We start from the raw sequence: 16,759 nt of genomic DNA, 5'->3' as shown, positions 1-16,759 counted from the left end.
CGATTATTAAGTGTGCACATGCCCAGGTACTAGGGATTTGCACGTTTCTGTTTGGGGGGAACAGGGGTCCGGGGAGGAAGGCAGGACACGTAGTGGCGGTGGGGTTCTCTGTTCCAGGGGTTCCCTGAATGAAACATCAGGGCCACACAGAAAACACAGAAGTACAGTAAGTGGTGCCACTCAGGGCTCATTGCATACTTGAAAGCGATTCTTGGGATTTCCTTGGTGGTCCAGTGGTTAGGAGTCCGCCTTCAAATGCAGGAGACGCGGGTTCGATCCCTGGTCGGGGAACTAAGATCCCACATGCCGTGGGGCAACTAAGCCCGCGCGCCACAACTAAGACCCGTCACAGCCATAAATAAATAAATATTTTTAAAAAAGAAAAAAAGTAAAGAAGAAAGCAATTCTTACTGACAGTGCCCTCCGAGGGCCACGTTTCATGGAAACATTTACTTAGCACCTAGAAGGCCTCGGGCGCTATGCTGGGCGCGCAGGTGGGACAGACACGATAAGGGATGGCAAAGTGTGATCGTTCTATGCATAGAACTGTTCGCCTTGACGCAGAAGGAACCGCCCTTTGCGAAGAGAAGGAGGCAAGAAAAGTGACGAAGGACAGCAGTGGGCGGCACCTCAGCAGGCAACGCGGAAGCTCCTGCAGGCGGGGGTCTGCTTGGGGTCCCCTGGAGCCGAGGGGAGCCGTGGGAGGATTCCAAGCAGAGAGGAAGACTTCAGAAACCTTCTTCTGCACTCAAGTGCCAAGACCAGTAGGGAGGGCACTGCCATGGGAATGGGGGTCTAAGCCATGGCCGAGGCCAGGAGCTTCGTGGAAAAGATTCAGCAGACTGATTTAACAGGGGGCAGAGAGAGAGCAGCCACGGGAGACCAGATGGAAGAAGAGCGAGGTGACTTCAGGGCAAGTGGAAAGACGGACGGCCGCCCTGCCGTGAAGATGGGGGACAGACCTGGGGACGCGCTGGAGGAGAAGGAGCCTATAAAGTCACGGCCGGTGGGGCAACTCTGAGCCTGAGGGGCACATACACTATCCGGAAGGCAGGCGGCTCTGGGGGTGTGGAGGTTTGGCCTCAGCCGGACATAAAGATCTAGGAACCCTCCACCTCTAGTGGTACATCAAGGCATGAGCTGGCATATGACTTCTTTCCAGGGTCTGTGCAGTGAGAAGAACGGAGCCCTGGAGGATGGATTAATGACGAGCCTTTGAGAGATCCTGAACGGAGGAGCCAGAGAACTGGGAGGGGAACCAATGAAAGCAAGAAAGGGGCCAAGGAAACCAAGGGAGAAGAGGCTTCCAATGGAACAGGAAGTCAAATAAGATAACCTGGATCAGGTTCCCCCTGCATCGGGCGACCAGCGGGGCACCAGCGAGGGAGGGAGAGAAGTTTCATTAACGCTGATGGTCCGGATCACGGCGCTGGACTGGGGAATGGACACGGAAGTGGAGACAATCCACCCCTAGAAACAGCTCGGAGGGAAGGCAGTGGGTGAGGAAGGAAGGTGAGGGGCACACGGTCAGGGGACAATGGGGCCCCGGGCGTCCTCAGCCTCCCTGGCCTCAGTGAACTTCGCTGGAAGCCCTGAGCGTGAAAGCTGGCACCCTACAGCCCCAAACCAAGGGATCACACGATCCTGTCATCACATACCTAAGCTGTACGGCACCAGAACCTTGCGAGTCTGCACGTTCATAATAGAATTTTGAAACCAAATAAAATGCTCATTTTGTTAGGCAAGTTTGCCCCCCGGAATATTGCTAACAGGGCTCGTGAGAAAGGAATCGAGTATCCCATGGCGAGTTACATTTGAGAAACCCTGGGCTAAACCACGTCTCTGCACCTCAGACTCTCAGAGCCTGACTGGCGCCAACCACACAGGCAGACTCAGGAGATCGGGTTGGGCGCTTCCCAAACTCTGGCCGGGGAACACTCTCTGTCCTTCGAGCATCTTGAGGTAAGAGGGCCCTGAGGCACTCGACGGGCAGCAGTGCCCTGCACCCCTGAGGGGTCACCTTGGTGGTCCCAAGGAAACGACTTCCGATGAGTTAGAAAAGCCCACGACCCTCCCTCGACGGGTTCAACGACAGGGACAGGTTTGGGGGAGCAAAGAGGGTTCAGCCTCAGACGTGCTTCTGAAGTGACCTGACCAACTACGAGCTGGTTTGCTGCTTCCACTTGGCCCTGATCTGGTTTCTCTGTGGATCTGTTAGTTGTATTCTTAGATCTCTTCAAGGAAAGCAAGGCAGGAGGCAGAGAAGTCAGAGGAGAGCACGGTAGCGAAATCCATCCCCCTCTAGTCTGCGGTGCACGGGGCCTCTGCTGGGGCCATGGAGGCTCGGATCCAGAATCCAGATCCCTTGTTTGCCAAGGTTTCTAGCTCCTGCCAGACCCAAACCCTTACTGCAACACTGAGCTCTTTAATTATGCTTTGGAGACAATCTGTGGAGAAACTGAGAGAGAGACAGAGAGAGACAGAGACACAGAGAGACGGAGAGGGAGGGAGAGGGAGGGAGAGAGAGAGGGAGAGAGAACGTGTGTTGCGTTTGTGTGTGTGTGTGTGTACCCGAAGATAAGGGACCAAAGTACTGGCAGTCATGAAACAAACATTACACGAAACACAGCACGCGGGACTCGGCCACCACCTCACTGTGTGCCAGCCGCAGGCAGCGCAGGAGACCACGGGTTTACGAGCAGGACCCAGAGGGACATCAAAGAACCACCGACACTCACAGGAGACACACTTCTGAGCACTCCTCCGTCTGGTCCTCAGTCAGAGCTACTAAAGTGACGGCACCTGATACGCTCTCAGGACAGGCTGGCTCCACACTGCAGCAACAAGAGGCCTGTGCGCTCACAAAGCAACAGGACTAATCCTCTGCGTGTAAATATAGCTGCCGTTTGTGTCCCCGGCACAGATGCACCTTCATGGGGACGGCGCTCTAAAAGGGGCTGAGGCGCCTGGAGAATCAGGGCAGGAGGGGGAACCGGCCAAACCCTATGTTGTGTTGTTTCCTCAACTTCGGAACAAATGCCTTTGACTTAATCCAGCAACCTAAAAACACTCTTTTTCTTTTTTTCCATCTTAGTGAGACGTCTTAAAAAGTGTCTTTACACATGCTAATGAAAGTTCTCTGATGGATCCCAAAGGTTCTTTAATGCCTCTCTAGTAAAGAAGTCCCCCCTTTTCAAGGTTCTCGTCCCACTTCTATAAGCTCTGTGATACGGAAGAGCCTAGAGGTCCTCAGAGCAGATGAGAACAGACACGCGATGACGGTCCTTTATTCTGCTGCCTTGACTGTTGGCACGCTTGGCATTTCTGCCTCCTGTGTGTCATTTGGCCAGAACAACGCCAGTGGCAGGACGGTTCTCTGCCTTCCGAGCTCTCTGCAAAGACTCTTAAGGCAGAAATGATGCCTGCTGGGAAAAGGCTGATGTCAGCTCTTAAGAGCATAGCGCCCTGCTCGGATAAGGAGGTCTTTGTTTTCGGCTGAACTGTGAAAATGAGAAAATGCCTCTAGCCTGACAAACAAGAAACCCACACAACAGAGGTCGGGCCCGTGACCTTTATTTAAAGGTACCACACTTCATTAGCAAAACACTCACATGCAACACACAGATGCGCCTTTAATGTCGCACAGAGTGGCTGTAAAAACCAGCTTCATTTCCACCCCCGTTAAGGCTGACCCGCAGCCCTAGCTCCAGTGCAGGGCAAAGTCAGCCTCACACGAAGCCCTTCTGACACCCCACAGACGCACTCATTAAAGACCCAGGCTCCCCTCTCATTTACTTTTCAAAATAAATACACATACTTGCTGTACGTTGGGGGGATTTAAAAATAAAAAATTAACAATATCTCAGTTTCTGAGTTAGTTATTTAGGATAACTAAAATTAAGGCTATAAAATATCCTCTTAAATCCCAGAACACTTGTAGGAAGACTTACACGATTGTGTGTGAAAGCGCAGAAGAGGAGAGAATTTCGGGGCTAAAACTTCCCAAGTTCAGACGATGCCAAAAAGGATGTGGGAGAAAAAGAGAAAGCACATAGTCTGAGGGATTCTATTTCAAAAGTCCTTGATTTATGAAATCTGTAGTGGGGGGGAAATGTCTTCATATATTTAAAGCAAATTTTAAAATGCCCCAGTCTGCGTCTTTAGACTAACGTTACTATTGGCCTGTGCCACTAACTTAATATTGGGTCAGAGATTTTAAACCAGAACACAATTTCTTTTTTTTTTTGGCTGCCTTGGGTCTTAGTGGCCGCACGCGGGATCTTCGTTGAGGCATGCGGGATCTTTCGTTGCAACGTGCGGGCTTCTCTCTAGCGGTGGCGTGCAGGTTTTTTCTCTCTCTAGTTGTGGCGCGCAGGCTCCAGGGTGCATGGGCTCATGTAGTTGTGGCACGCGGGCTCTCTCACTGAGGCACGCGAGCTCAACAGTTGTGGCGCACGGGCCTAGCCACCCCATGGCGTGTGGGAACCTAATTCCCCGACCAGGGATCGAACCCGCGTCCCCTGCGTTGGAAGGCGGATTCTTTACCACTGGACCACCAGGGAAGTCCCCAGAACACAATTTCAAAAGCACTTTCCTGAGCATGAAGGAAAGCCTCCTCTGTTCACATGGGGCTCTCACCTGCACAGAGATGCCCTTTCAGCCTCTTCAGGGGAAGATCAACAGCTGCTCTTCCTCCCATCGTCCCTGCAGGGAAGCCTCGCCGTGCAGGGCGGATGGACCTGCCTCGCGCTCTCAGAGCCCTTCCACGCTTACTCGCCTGCAGCCCGTCACCGCGTGCTCCAACGACCACTCTCCACCCGTCATCTCCAAAGCATCACTCCGCTGTGTGGGGAATGCTCACCCAGCAGATCATCCAAAACCACAAGGCGTTAAGCTCCTGTATCAAACAATTCACAGCAGCTGGATGCATGCGCTCTTCATCATCAATGTAACATGGTTCCTAACAGCGCTGGCTCCAGGAACAGCCAGGCTGGGTTTTGATTCCTGGCTCCGTTCCCAACTAGCTAGCTCTGTGACCTTGAGCAAGTTACAAACCTCGCTGAGCCTCAGTTTTACCACCTGCAAAAGAGGGATAATCATAGCATCTACATCACAGGGTTGAGAGGACGCAAGGAGATCACGCCCATGAAACATTCTGCACAGGGCTTGGTACACAATCAGGCTCAACAGATAGTCACGGTCACGAATAAGCCCTGATACAAAGGCTCTCTTGATTCTCTGGATGCTGGGAATCCTGACCTATCAGCATTCTCAGTGATGAAAATTCTGACTCCCTCTAAGGCTTATGTAGACATGGACACAGCAATAACATGCTCTGCCTATAAATACGTACTACTGTTTACCTAATAAGAACACATTACTGTTTACCTTTTAAAGTCTCAGCTGCTGTTAGGTCAAGGTACTAAAATAACCCCAACTTTTTAATTTCCTCTGGGTCTAGCTGGTTTTTTTTTTTAATTTAAACTATAGTTGATTTACAATATTGTGTCAGTTTCAGGTGTACAACAAAGCGACTAGGTTATATATATATATATATATATATATATATAACTATATATATACACACACACATATATAAATCATCTTTTTCAGATTCTTTTCCACTATAGGTTATTACAAGATAGTGAATATAGTTCCCTGGGCTATACAGTAAATCCTTGTTGTCTATCTATTTTGCACATAGTATCTGTTAATCCTGTACTCCTAATTTATCCCTCTCCCCACACCTTTCCCCTTTGGTAACCACAAGTTTGTTTTCTATGTCTGTGAGTCTGTTTCTGTTTTATAAGTAAGTTCATTTGTGTTATTTTTAGATTCCACATATAAGTGCTATCATATAATATTTGTCTTTCTCTGTCCAACTTACTTCACTTAGTATGATAGTCTCTAGGTCCATCCATGTTGTTGCCAATGGCAATATTTCATTCTTTTTTATGGCTGAGTAATATTCAATGGTATATATGTAGTATACATATGCAGTATATATATATTTATCCATTCATCTGTTGATGGACACTTAGGTTGCTTCCATGTCTTGGCTATTGTAAATAGTGCTGCTATGAACATAGGGGTGCATGTGTCTTTTCGAATTAGAGATTTCATCTTTTCCCGATATATGCCCAGGAGTGGGATTGCTGCATCATATGCTAGCTCTAACTTTAGTTTTTTAAGGAACCTCCATACTGTTTTCCATAGTGGCTGCACCATACATTCCCTCTGGGTCTGGTTTTAAATTGAAATGAGGAATTGCTTCCTCTACTTTCATGAAGTCTGTGGACTAACAGTCCCCTGGGAAAGCATGTTCATACACATCAGTACTAAAGGTACTAAAGAGATACAAGAAATGGAGAATCACTGAACAGAGCATGATGGTGTTGCCAACGATTATGCATATACTTTACAAACTAGATACTCCTGAACACCTGAGGTACCATCTACACAATCAATCCCTCTGGGGGGAAAAAATGTCCATTCTAGTCAGTAATCAATAAGGTTTTGTTTTTTTTTAAACCGAGTTTCTAAATCCCACCCAGAATGTGATTTCAAAGGCTTCCTCCAACCTTCTGTCAAGCTGCAAGAATTACTGGTTTTGAGTCTGTTTTTCCCTCTTTTTCTGTTCACTCTTATGGGGTCAAGAGGGAAGTGACTGAGACCAAGGGAGGAAAAAAAAAAAAAAGAATAAGAATAGGAGGTTAAGGGAAGAAGAAAGCAAAGGAGAAGGAAGAAGAGAAAGGGGAGGAGCAAAGGGAACCGAAGACCCGAGCCTGGAGAACACACTCGAGGATACACCAGGATCGGCTCCATCAGACTTGAGAAACACTGCAAAGGCATGGCCACAGGAGCAAAGACAACATCAGGGGACACATTTCACACCAGGAAAGGATTTCAAAGGAGCAACACCAGCAAGAAGGGGTCATGTTTCCTTTCGCTGGGCCCTGCCTCTTTCAGCTTGGATTGTTCACGCCTTCTGGGGCGAGCATAGCCGTTACAGCACAAGGCCAGTGACCGTGGCTTTGATCTCAGTGTGAGCTTATGGGTTTTGCCCTGTTCTGAGGCCAGGGGCAACTATTTTGCACATTTATATAGCACTGATCAAAAAGAGGATGCCTCTTCCAATTGGGAAATGAGCTCAAAGAGCACATTCTCTGGATAGTGGGTCTAATTTTCAATTCAACACAGAAATTATTTAGCACCTGCCATGTGCCAGACACTAGAATGGTCAAATGTCACCCTAAATATGTGATGTCCATCTTTAAGATGCATGTCATCTTGTCTCAGGTGAGATACAGCTGTGACATCACGTGATGATTGGTTTCGGTGTCACACACAGCAAGGTTAATCCCAACTCCATCACTTTGGACACGTTATGCTCTCAATTTCTGCTTCTGTAATACACACACACACACACACACACCCCATCTTAAAGGGACACACTTATTGTAAGGGTTAAATGAGATAACATGCTTAAAGTGTCTGGCATAGGGCCAGTATAGAGTAAGCACTCAATATACATTCCCTTCCTCTCACAGGTAACTGAGTGAAGAGTTCAGCTACATATCCATCACTCACACACAGAGGTGAAAATTGAAAGCCATCTTAGACTATACTCTTCAGCACAGAACTCTCACCAGGTTCTACCAGCCAAGCAGCCTAGACTAAGTCTCAAAACCAGCATGAATTCAGCATGTTGTTATACTGCATCAATTGTTAGCCTTCAAGAGTCTTAATTGTATTACAAATACACAATATATTACAAATGCACAAGATTATCCACTGCAGCATTATTATTATAAAATATTATCTAAATGTCCAAACAAAGGGGGTTAGCTGAACCCACCATGGCATATGCGTGCAATGGAGTACTATGCAGTTGCAAACAAGGATGAGAAACTGGCATGAAGCGATTTCCACAATACATGGTTGACTGAAAACACTTGAGCTCAAGTGAGTATACAAAGTATGGCACCTTGTGTGTAAGAAAGAAAGGGAATGAGAGAATATTCATGTATCTGCTTACTTTAACAGAAGACACACAAGAAGGGTAATCGCCTTCAGGGTTAGGGAACAAGAGCAGTGAAGGAAACAGGGAAGGGAATAATACTCCTCTAGTACTTTTTGTTTGTTTTGTTTTGTTTTGTTTTGTTTTTGCGGAACGCGGGCCTCTCACTCTCGTGGCCTCTCCTGTTGCGGAGCACAGGCTCCGGACGCACAGGCTCAGCGGCCATGGCTCATGGGCCCAGCCGCTCCGCGGCATGTGGGATCTTCCTAGACCAGAGGACGAAATCACGTCCCCTGCATCGGCAGGCAGACTCTCAACCACTGTGCCACCAGGGAAGCCCTCCTCTAGTACTTTTAAGCATAGTTTTGACTTTTTTTTCTTTCAGTCTCATTAAGACATAATTGATAGATAGCACTGTGTAGGCTTAAGGTGTACAGCATAATGACTTCACTTATTTATACAGCAATATGATTACACAGTCTTGATTTTTAGAAGCATGTTAATAGTTTTACATATTCAAAAAATGAAATCAACAAGGATGGGAAAAGATCTCCGACTGAGTGCCAACAGAAATTAATTATAGATTGTAATTAACACAACACTGAAGTGGGGAGGGGAGGTAACTTGAAGTTGGTACTTCAAAAGAGGCTACTATTATACCCTCAGCACCAGGGGAAAAAAAACACCAACAAATCTTGAACTCTTTTTAGCAGGTTTGTTTTTCAGAGTGGTACAGGCGTAGCAATTCTGAAACTCTTTTAAGTGTACGGTAGGACTGAGCACTAAGTAAATGGGTTGAAGTTGTTGGCATCAGGGAGATACAAATATGGAATAGGGGAGGGTGAGGAAGAACTCCGTGGGGTTGGATTACACCTGGAGTATTAAAATGAACTCATGAGTCCCTGGCTCTTTCCACAGAGTCTAGAAACCATGCTGTTCAACAGAACTTTCTGTGATGGTAGAAATGTTCTATGTGTGTTCTGTCCAACGTGCTAGCCACTAGCCACATGTCGCTACTGAGCTGGAAATGTGGCTACTGCAACTGAGAAACTGATTTTTTAAACTTAATTTAATGTTAAGTGTGATCTGCCACATGCAACTGTGTCTACTGTATTAGACAGCTCAAGTCTAGAGGCAATGGCACCACAGTTACACTTAGCACCCAGATCTTGGCTTCTAAATATTACTCCCCACTGAAAGGAATTAGGGTCCCCAGGAGAAATGGCCGATTCCATGGCTGAAGCAGGTAAGTTACAAGATGAACATCCGGTCTGCCAATCAATGAGGAAGTGCTCAAAAAAGGGGTGGTGGGGGAAGGCATGTAAGAAGGACACATGAGTCAGTTGAAGGGGCTCTTATCTGCCACATCAGGGACAGCTCAACTCACCAAATAAAACAGGAATCCCCGAGGCCATATGGATGATAGACAGGGGGAAGGGCGAGCTCTTCCTCACCAGATCACACTTGAATACCAAGGTCGTAGAAAAAATTACTTACTGACATTTCCACAAGACGAACCCCACTCTACCCCTTGCCTCATACCTTGATCTACTTTATTTCTATGGCAGATAAGAGTACTTTTCAACTCCCAAATAAGACATTCATGTTCTTAACACTTAGGGAACAAAACAAAAAAATTTCTCAGGGTCACCCTTTCAATAAGAAAATAAAGAGTTCAAATGACCCAGGAATCCTCAATTTCCAAGTTCTGGAGAAATCACTAGGCAAACCTCTTCTCTCTCCCCCTCCTCCCTGAATCAAATCAAATGAAAGTTAGTCATACTCTGTAGCTTCCTACCTTGGGTCAATCTCTCCATCTCTCTACTGGAAAATATCTCAATATGATGGTTATAGTGAAATGCAGCTGAAGCATGCATCTCTGAGACCCTCTTCATATGAATCTGTAATTTAGCATAGGAAGTTTCTTGGATATCTTAAATAAAAAGGAGGGGACACACTATAGTGCAAACAGGAAACATTTCATCAAATCAAACAATGCACTTAAGTACCCTAACCCATGGAGAAGTAAGAGGTGCAGCATCTTTTAAACCTGACTGTGAAACTGGTCATTCAGCGCTTAGAAAACACACATGGAAACATCAGTAACGTTACTGAGATGAGGAATTAACCTGCGGCGAACAAGTGACACTGCCCACCTTTCCTCTTTGAGTCCAGGGAGTTGGCCCAGGGGGCGCTGCCATTTCTGTTTTTCTAAACCTGTGCATGATGACATCCATTGTGAGTTGCACGTGAACTCTGCAATTCTATTACTTACACTTTAAATTATTTACAGCGTCATCACAGATCTGTGCATCAAGGTCACATGTGTAACCACCCAAGGAGTTACAAAATCATTCTCTAAATGCTTCGACATTCTAATAATACTAACAATGACGAAAGCTCTGCTTATCATCTGCCAGGCACTGCACTAAGCACTTACCATCTTCCTTTCAGGAAGGAACCACTATTACTCCCATTGAAAGATAAGGAATCTGGGATGTTAACCCAGACATTATGACTTTCAAACATTACATTCACTGTAACAGGCTCTTATTCCCTATCATTACCCGTATCTGAATAATGGACTCATTAATAATAAAAGCAGTAACTATCATCAACTGAGTATTGTACTGGGCCCAACTCCTTGCATATTTTCACTCTACTGCTCACAATAGCTCTATACATGAACTGTCAGCATTGCCATTTTACAGAGAAGGATATCGGGCCCAGATAAATTAAGTGATTGTCCAAGGCCACAAAGATGGAAAGTGGCAGAATTGGGATTGAAACTAAGGCATGCTTGATCACAAAACCTACTATCTCAGAGCCACCTCCCCCTTTCTTCATTTAAAAAAAAAAAAAGAGAGAGAGAGAGAGAGAGAAAAGGACCAAATGTCTCTTATTTGGGTTTGGAGAGAGGAAGAGATTCCTAGTAACAAAAGAATGAACTCCAAACAGTTGGACGCCCAGGATCTAAATTATGAGCCTCTCCCTCTTTGCGAGAGGTCATTGTTTTGCAGAGCCTTGTTGCTGGATTCCTGATCGTAGCAAATTCCAGGGCTCCAGACTGCAGGCTCAGCCTCTGACTAACACTACAGTGATTTACTGAGGATAGAGAAATACCGCTGTCAGTACGTCTCATGACTACACACACAGGCCAGCGCGCTGGAATGCCGGCAATGCCGAGGGCTGCTGGCGCGACCGGCCCCCTCGAACCGTGCTAGGTCCCCGCCTCCAGCGAGGAGCCCGGACTATGCGCTCCACGTTCCTGCCAGGAACGGCAGCATCCTCGAAGAACTGGGGATATGGCCGAGCAGCCTGAGTAATCACTATACATTAACTCACGTGTGGCGAGGAGAAAGGGGCAGCGCCTTTTACCCAGACAGACAGCGCGCTCCTGCCAGCCGTCAGGGCGGCCTCTGCCCTCTGCCAAGACCCCAGACGACCCACCGGCCGCCCAACCGCCAGGCCAGCCTCTCCACGCAGCTGCCTGGGGGTCTCCGAGCCCGCCAGACCTCCGAAGAAGCATGCGGTCCCTCCTCGAGGCGTGCGTGTGAGAAACACAACGAGGAGCCCAGATACAGCGCGCCGGTTTCCAAATACAAACGTGGTGATGCCGCATCGGGTCACAGAACTTTCGTCTCAGCAAAGGTGGACACTGAGGCGCAGGGAGTTGAAGCAACGCACGCGGAGGCCTTAGGAGAGGGCGGCGACGGAGGGGCAGGGCCGCCGCCCGGGCACCACCGCACCTCTGCGCGCGGGAGGAACCGCCCTCAGCCGCGCGGAGCAGCCTCGCGTCCCCAGCACGAAAAGCGCCCTCCCCACCGTGGGGCACACAGCTGCGGCTGCACACCTACTTCTCAGGGTGCACAACTGGGGCTCCTGAGCCAGCATTTCACAGCGATGGCCCGGCGCTCGCCCCTTCGGCCACTGCCCCGGCCCCTAAGAACACTCGGTGGGGACCGGCCCCCCGCGCAAGCAGCCGGCAGTGAGCAGGCAAGAGAAGCCAAGGCTTCCAGACAACGTCCCCAAGCCGCTCTAGGGAAAGGTAGCTCCTCTGGGGAACACGCTCGAATGGCCGCACACATGCGTTGGAAGGAGCTGAGAGGTCACCTCTCCTGGAGCTGTTAACACCGGTTTAATGCCCGCTCCTGGCGGGGGAGCAGCGGGCATCTCTCCCCTTCCGAGTCAGCGGCACAGAGCGGCAAGAGAACCGTGGCCCAGGACCCGCTTCAGTGAGGGGGGCACTTACAGGTGGGGGGCGAAGATGCGACTCATCTTGGAAGCATGGTCACTTTCACAGTCCAGCTCGTCGTCGCCGGGCTCCACGGTGAACTTCCTCTTGCTGGGACTGATGGGCGGGGGCCCCGTGCGGTGACTAGTGAGGGCCGAGGCCACGGGCAGGGTCTGCAGCCGGGGCTCCCCCCTGAGAGCAGCTTCACCTGAGCAGAGAGAAAGAGAGACACGTGTCACCAAGCAGGAGACACGCCCCCACCCCTGCCCGACTCCCGGGGGAAAGTTTCTGGCAACAGGACGGGCTGCCATTCTCAAAATGCGCCCGGGCCCCGGGGAGCTGCCAAGCGTGAGCCCTTCTACATAAACATGGTTTCCCAGCACAGTCGCTCTTTTCTCCCCCAGCGTTATTGAGACATCACTGACATATATCATTGTGTCAGTTTAAGGTGAACAACGTGTTGATCTGATACACTTATATACTGCAAAACGTTACCACCAGAGCTAACACATCCATCACATCACATACCTACCATTTCTTCAATAACTTTTTAGGGGAGAGTTTAAAATAAAAAGTTGCAATAAAGTAACTGGGGACAGAGAGAGTATCAAACATAAACCATCTCAAAAGTTAATTGAAAACAACAGAGGTCTTTTGATTTGTGGGTATTCAACTGCATAGCTGTAAGAGTATGATGACCTAACCGTGGGTTCATTAAACCACTAAACTCACTTTTCTTGCATGTTACACTTTTATTATGTCTTTGGTATGTTATTTTTTTTAAGAATGAGGAAAATTGATGGGTTAATAGTTCACATGTTTGCCCCCAATGTTAAAACAAACAAAAATACATTGTTTAATGGGAAATACATATTTTGTTCTTACGGTACACTAAAAATGGCATGCTAAAAATATGATTATTATCAGGACTAAGTTTCTGTGGATAATCTCTCACCAGCTTAATGCACGTGTGCTGTTCTCAAAATATTTTCAAAGTCAGACACTCACGATCAGAGTTCACATTTTGATCTGATTTGACATCTTGCTGTTTTTCATTCCCGTTTTAGAAAGGCTTTGTGTGAAGAGATAACTTTGTGCCTTGTTATGAATTAAAATAAGCATAACCTTTCATTACAAGAATGGTTATAGGGCTTCCCTGGTGGCGCAAGTGGTTGAGAGTCCGCCTGCCGATGCAGGGGACACGGGTTCGTGCCCCAGTCTGGGAGGATCCCACATGCCGCGGAGCGGCTGCGCCCGTGAGCCATGGCCGCTGAGCCTGCGCGTCCGGAGCCTGTGCGCCGCAGCGGGAGAGGCCACAACAGTGAGAAGCCCGCGTACCGCAAAAAAAAAAAAAAAAAAAAAAAAAAAAAAAAAAAAAAGAATGGTTATATACTTTCTAAAATTTATAAGCAAGAGTAATAGTTACTTTAAGAGAAAACATCAAGCTTTCTAAGTCATGGGGGGCTGAGTACCTAAAATTTTCACAAATAATAACCTGTTGTGCTTTTCATATTGGCCTCTAAGGCCTGACCAATTTTGTTTCCACTTGGTCACAATTTGAGAGTCACATTAGGATAAAGTCGACTTCATCTGAGGCCTGTGGTACCTAAGAAAGGAAATCTTTGTTTGCCACCACTAATTTTCGTATCATCACAGAATGCGTGGACAGTTTTAACAGCCGTTTGCTTCACACACATATGACAAATACGATTTTGTTAGGGAAAGGAGGGGAAAATGCCTTCTTAATTTTACCAGGAAAAATAGAAATTTTGCCAATTTAGTCAGCAAGATATAAACTAGCAAATATACAGTCACCCATAATACACCTCCACAGTCAGGATTTCTTTTAAGGATTCTGGCCCCAGAGCAAACTGGAACTTTCCATTTTAAATGAAATACCTAAAACACAAGCCCTATGCTGGCCTGCTACACTCAGAAACTCAGTAGGATTTTGGTTGACCTCTACTACCTATTAAGTCATTTTTGGTTTAAACAAACAAACAGCAGTGCTAATATCTGTACCTTAATAAATTAGAAAATATCCTTTCGAAAGCCGCCCCCCTTCTCATTCTCTCCTTCTCCACAGAGCATCAGTAAGCCGGTCAACTTCTGGAGGAGCCCTGGTGATACCCTGAGAAACCCAACAACTGCAAATCAAGCCTCATCCACAAGGCACAGCGCCAGCGCACCCTCCACCCAGCGTTTCTCCACATCCTTGGCAGGATAAGTGGGATGAGGAGCACTCTGTGTGGACCCCCCGGCTTTGGGAGCCATTTCATCAGGTGCCAGATGTGTGGCAATGACAGTTGCCATGGAAAATCGCCACCACATCAACGAAGTCGAATCCCCCCAAAAAAGAAAGAGTCTCTCATTACACAAGCAATCACTGTTACGTGAAGAGCAAAACTCTTGGGGTAAGGATAACATTCCTGCTTCACTCCCCAATTTCCATCCTTGTACAAGTTCTTGGGCTTGTTTGCATTTAAGTTCATCAAATGGAGGCATTGCTTATCTTGAGACTGAATTGCTGGTGTCTGGCAGAGAAAGTCCACAGGAATCCTCTGAAAACACTGGAGATTGGTAACCGGGCGGGTAAAGGACCCACGAAGGAACCACAGGTGGTCCTCCTCCCCTGGGGGGAGGGGGGCTCCTCTAGAGATGATGGGGACATGCATGCCGTTAGTGTTGGATTCCCTCGTGTGACAGATGGAGTCACCCACTCAGGGTCACACGTGAACAGGTTAACTGTAGCAAGAACCATGCCCTCTGCCTATCAGGCTAACACCTCCTTCCTAAACACTGTGCAAGCCCCACACACGGCTCAGCACAAAGGAACTAGGGGCAGGAGGAAAAGAGCCACAGTTAGAAGGGCAGGCAGGTCTGCTCAGTTACACGCCTTCATTCATCTCCGGGCCCCCCTGGAGAGGGCCCTGGCCCAACGCCGGGTATTGTAGAGCAGGATTTGCTGTTGTCAGTGTGTACGTAGCAAAACATGGTTAAAATTATTTTAGTAAAACTGAGGAGTACATTTAAAAAATTTTTTTCCCTTTATATTTATTTATTTATTTATTTATGGCTATGTTGGGTCTTTGTTTCTGTGCGAGGGCTTTCTCTAGTTGTGGCAAGCGGGGGCCACTCTTCATCGCGGTGTGCGGGCCTCTCACTATCGCAGCCTCTCTTGTTACTGAGCACAGGCTCCAGATGCGCAGGCTCAGTAATTGTGGCTCATGGGCCTAGCTGCTCCGCGGCATGTGGGATCTTCCCAGACCAGGGCTCGAACCTGTGTCTGCTGCACTGGTGGGCAGATTCTTATCCACTGCACCAACAGGGAAGCTCAAGGAGTACATTTGATCTGGGAGTCAAGGCACCTGTGGGATACCCTCCCTTTATTTAGAATCAGGCAAATATGGGCACGTACTTCCCCCCTCTGGGCCTCCATCCAACCAGGGGACAGACTAGCTAATATCTCATATTCCTTCAGACCCAATTCTATGGTCCACAGTCCTGTAATCAATCAAGTAACCAACCAACCAACCAACATTTACTATGAAATTATTACTTGTGAAATACTGAACTAAGACATCAAAACCCAAAGTACGTACCTCAGATCTTACATGTAAAAAAAAAAAAAAAAAAGTGAATCCATGGTCAAATAAATTTGGAAACCACAAGATTAAATAATTTTCCCAGGAGTTCCTTCTTGTCTTCTAATGCATGTGTCAGTTTCCAAGAGAGAAACACAGCAGCACTGCCTTCAATCCCGCCACCCCCAATTCATCCTACACCTTCTGTAGACACAGCCTTCCAAGGCTCCGCTGTGAGAACATCACCCCATCCTCACCCAAACAGCCAGCAGCTTGCCAGTCACTGATAAAACACTATCCAGACTGCTTCAGCATTCAAAGTCAACATCTGGTCCCAGCTATGTTTCCGATCTGTGTTCCTAGTATTCCTCTTTCTAAGCTCTGAAAATTTCAGCCCTAAAAGTTAAACTAGACTAGTCACCATTCCACAGAGAACTAAAGATCTTTACTCAGGTTCTTCCCCTAATCTTCTTGTGTTGAATCCCACACATCCTGCAAAGGCCACTTAAAATGCTATCTCCGTCAGGTTGCCTTCCTTGATTCCTCAATCTCAAAGTCATCTCTCTTCCTGAATACCCACGGAAATTTATCACTGTGGCCCTTCCCTTCCCACTTTGTTCTGTGCCCCTTGAAGTAAGGGACACTTTATTCATTTTCTATCCTTAGAACACAGAGCACAATATATCCCATGCAGCAGATGGTTAGTATACACTGACAATGAGTAAATGAGGCAAGGGGTGCCCAGGTTATAGAGTTCTGAGGTACGTTAAAGATCAAAGATAATGTAGAATAAGGAATTTTTAAAGATCTATTTAAGGATATATTTATATAAAGAACTCTTACAACTCAACAATAGAAAGATAACCCGATTTAAAAATAGGAAAGTAGGGCTTCCCTGGTGGCGTAGTGGTTGAGAATCTG

The 16,759-nt window shown here is 47.4% G+C and overlaps 1 protein-coding gene across 3 annotated transcripts in view; it reads right to left on the bottom strand.

Moving 5' to 3' along the window:
- Nucleotides 1–16,759, bottom strand: part of VGLL4 (vestigial like family member 4) — a 155,100-nt gene that overhangs the window by 25,974 nt on the left and 112,367 nt on the right. For all 3 annotated transcript variants that reach the window (XM_082638760.1, XM_082638761.1, XM_082638759.1), the window contains one exon: nucleotides 12,273–12,462. In XM_082638760.1, the coding sequence (XP_082494886.1) occupies nucleotides 12,273–12,462 (190 nt within the window). The remainder of the gene's footprint in view (nucleotides 1–12,272; nucleotides 12,463–16,759) is intronic.

The sequence above is a fragment of the Mesoplodon mirus genome, assembly GCF_964341445.2.
Source record: "Mesoplodon mirus genome assembly, chromosome: 12".
Classification (NCBI taxonomy): domain Eukaryota; kingdom Metazoa; phylum Chordata; class Mammalia; order Artiodactyla; family Ziphiidae; genus Mesoplodon; species Mesoplodon mirus.
This window is presented reverse-complemented; position numbering and strand designations above follow the sequence as displayed.